The sequence below is a fragment of the Kryptolebias marmoratus genome, linkage group LG15 (assembly GCF_001649575.2).
Source record: "Kryptolebias marmoratus isolate JLee-2015 linkage group LG15, ASM164957v2, whole genome shotgun sequence".
NCBI lineage: Eukaryota > Metazoa > Chordata > Actinopteri > Cyprinodontiformes > Rivulidae > Kryptolebias > Kryptolebias marmoratus.
This window is the reverse complement of record NC_051444.1, coordinates 23,149,626-23,153,268: the sequence shown is the minus strand read 5'-3', so window position 1 is coordinate 23,153,268 and position 3,643 is coordinate 23,149,626. Positions and strand designations below refer to the sequence as shown.

The 3,643-nt window shown below is 48.3% G+C and overlaps 1 protein-coding gene across 1 annotated transcript in view; it reads right to left on the bottom strand.

Moving 5' to 3' along the window:
• Positions 1 to 2,395, bottom strand: part of LOC108237861 (transducin-like enhancer protein 3-B) — a 37,117-nt gene extending 34,722 nt beyond the window's left edge. The window contains exons 1-4 of the mRNA XM_025006677.2: positions 1,859 to 2,395; positions 1,252 to 1,544; positions 583 to 683; positions 284 to 347 (exon numbers count right to left, since the gene is read on the bottom strand). Coding sequence (XP_024862445.1) covers positions 284 to 347; positions 583 to 683; positions 1,252 to 1,275 — 189 coding nt within the window. The 5' untranslated portion in view covers positions 1,276 to 1,544; positions 1,859 to 2,395. The remainder of the gene's footprint in view (positions 1 to 283; positions 348 to 582; positions 684 to 1,251; positions 1,545 to 1,858) is intronic.
• Positions 2,396 to 3,643: the final 1,248 nt, after the last annotated feature.

Sequence of the window (3,643 nt, the reverse complement as noted above, 5' to 3'; positions counted from 1 at the left end):
GGTGGACAGGGTCGCAGAGGAGCCACAGACGGGGGGTGTGGGGGATAGGGGGGTCGACACACCTCCGTAATCAATAGCTGGACATTTGACCTCAGCTAGAATTTCAACCCCCGCCCCTGCAACCTCTTATCCAATGAAAACACCAGCGTGAGTCAACCATCTAACGAGATCTTTGAAAAACAACCGCGTTGCACCACCTGTGACCGTTCACCTGAGGCAAAAGGGCGGGAAGGGCCCTAAATCATCATCATCACCACCACAGCTTTACAATTATCGCACTCACCATGACGTAGTGACGCTGCATTTCTGTCTTCTCATTGGCCAGCTTATCATACTCCACTTTGAGACTTTAAAGAGGAGGAGAAAGAGAGACGCACAGCGTTACCTGTAATGGCAGACTGTCAAAGACATCAGAGAGCAAACAGCCTGACAGGGCTCACAGCTAAAAAACAAAACGCCTTCCGTTTGATAAGGCACTTCAGGCTCTGAAGGCTGAAGTATTGACTTGCTGCATGGAGCAGAACAGTGGCAGCTTCCTCTTCTTATCGTTTCCTGGAAGCCACCGCCGTTTACGGTTGTTACCTGTGGTACTGGGCCTGCAGGAACTGAAACTCGTCTTTGATCCTATCGCAGGACTCCGCCACTGTGAACTTGAAGCCCGGCTGGCCCGGCTGGTGAGGTGCCTGAAAGAAACGCACACACACACAAAAAAAAGTGCAAGAGCACGATTATACCACAAGTGGGAAATAACACACCGTCTCACCACCTTCCGTGCTCTTTCTCTGCAAAAAACCCGAGTCGCCTTATCTTCCTGGTGGCTTGTCCTTTACGTCTCCGGAGCCGTAGTGGGCAGAGACGGAGTGCAGCTTTTACTCATCAACGTGACTTACGACCGAAAGGTCTCACCACTTACTCCATCTGCACAGTGATGCTGCGAGACAACTACTGGTCTCAGTGCACAAGCGGGGGCCTTTTTAGGTTGCTTAAAAAAATGAACAAACTGTGCTAGGAAAGCCACTTATGAGGAGCACACAATGAGCCGCTTTTACTGGAGGTGTCCAAAAAATGTCAAAACCTTGTTGAGAACAATCACCCTCCAGTTTGCCTCCCGTCCATGAGCAACGAGTCAGGCCATTATAAATAGCAAGGTGCGGATCAGCAGCTCCATTCAGGGCTAATGAAGTTGTTGTTTTGAAGGGTGGGTGTCTATTTGCATCAATTTACAAACAGTGCCAGAAGACAGCTACTCACCGGATGTCGGCCTTGTGGATACATGTTGAGCTCTTCACACGAGGAAATCAATGTGTTCTGGGGGGGTATTTTTCTCCCCTCCCTGCTTTCTTGACGGTAATCCCAGAGAAGGTGCGGTAAATCACCGCCACCCCCTCCCCGGTGCGTGCAGGATGGCGGCGGACAAACAAAAGCCTTTTCCTCGGCTCAGGGCGCTCTCTCCAACCCCGACCACTGGATGGATGTTTCCCCCCACCCCACCACCACCAACAAACCAACCAACCCTGCCCCGTTCCTCAGCCTCCCTTTGTACCCTAAAACAAACACATAAAAAAGCAGCACGTTAAGCGAAAACAGAAAGCTTCCATGTTTAACCGAGATTTGAGTTTGAGCTCATTTATCACATAAATCCCAAAGTTTTCCCCACAACACCCGCAAAACACACAATGGTTTATTTGTTTTATTATTGTTTATTTGCTTCTACATCTAATGTGCTCTTTACCATAACAATAAGAAAATAATAATGAAAACACCCAGCGGTGTTTTGGTGGTCCGGAGATCAGAAAACAAGAAGGTGCTGCGTTCAAAGACACACCACCACCCGCCTTGTTAGTGTCGCCCTTTTTACCTTTGTCTCGACAGATTCCTCCCCTCCTCGGCGCAGGTAATAAATAAATCCACACGCAAGCGCTTAATATCCTCGACTTGTAGCCGTCAGGGAAGCTATGCCACGGGTGGGAAAACGTCTCTCGTCGTTTGTGTGTATGTGTTGTTTTTTTAATACACGACGTCTTCTTTTTGCCTCCCCCCTCCCGCTCTCCTCCTGAGAGTCCTTAAAAGCCCGGTGATTCCGAGGCGGACAGCGTAGCTCCGACCTCCGTAGGACGCTGGAAACCCGTTCGGGACCAGGACGAGTTGTTTAACCACAAACAAGTTAGGAAACAAAACGAAAATAAGAAAAATAAATAAATAAAAAAGCCCGAGTTAGATCCAGTAGCAGTAAGCGAATCTTCCGGTAAGGTCCAAGGTATTAAAAATTAGCGAGTAAACCAGTTATTTTTTTTAGTTAAAAAAAAAAATGTCGACCGTTGTGAAACGCACCGCCAGCCTGCAGTTGGGTGCTCAGTTCCTCCGCCTCGCGCTGTACCACACACAGACTGTGCACTAACACGAGGACCTCACTGCCGAGGGGCTCCGCTCCGACCAATCAGGCTCTACGGCGAAAGCGGCCAATCGCAGCCCGCGGTCCCCACGTGGGGCCTCGGAGAAACTGGCGCCCTGATTGGGCGGTGACGTGTGACTTCACACGGTCGCCATTTTGGATGCGAAGTGACATTCTTACCGTTCAACAACTTGTTCAAAACAAAGATAATAATATATATGTTTGTCGAGTGCTGCTAGCCGGCGACTTCCACACCGAGGACGTCCATCAAACCCTGTCCGTTTATACACACAGCTTTAATACAAACAGAACTAATCACGCCACTCCATTTAAAAACTGAAATAGTGCTTTTTGTGTAAACAATTATAACTGAAGATAACGAGACCTTAAAAATTACTTCAAAGCCACGAACATATGAGATCATGTTTCTGCATTCGACTGAAGAAGATGAGGAGAAGCAAAGAAAAAAGTCCCTCTCATTAGCAAGCTCAAAACAACCCAGGAACGCTGAAATTCATTTAAAAAACTCGAAATGCTTAGAAGATAGAAATAAACCTTCTACGGTAGGGTCCTTTGAGTGACTTGAATTGATCGACCTATTTCTAACGAGACCTCAAGCGTCTACAAGCTTTCCTATCAGCATCAATAGGTAGGCTACAACGCTCGGCGCATCAGCCTATCACGTGTTGCTCACCATGCCCGCCCCACGTGGGTCCCCTCTACCCGCCCCGCTGCGTTCTAGCCAATGGCGTCGCGGCTGTCTGCCTGCGCGGCCTCTTATTGGCTGCGCGCTGGAAAAGCTGTCAGTCATGAGCTCCGGCTGTCAATTAAACCCACGTTGGGTCCGGCGCTGACAAATGCCTGTGCTACTCTCCCTCCTGCCTGCGAACAGTGCCTGGAATGGCTGCTTAATTAGCTTCGAATGGCTTTTCCTTTCAGCTCAAACAATCTGTCACTACCATGTGGTAAAAAGAGCCCTGCATAAAACAAAAGCAGGGGGAAAAAAAGCCAGTAGGGGCTTAAATATCAGTTTGATTCTACTACCCCACCACCACCACCCTCCTCTTCTTCAACCCCTTCATGAAAACATTTGCTGCAAAACAAAGCTTTTACCTCACTCAGACATTGGCTCCTTTCACTCAGCTGTTTCTGCCCTCAATTTCCTCTAAAACTGCATTTATTTGTTTATCTGGGAGCGCATTTAGGCCCTTTGCGTTTTGATTCAAGAACAGGGTTTTTTTTTTGTTGCAT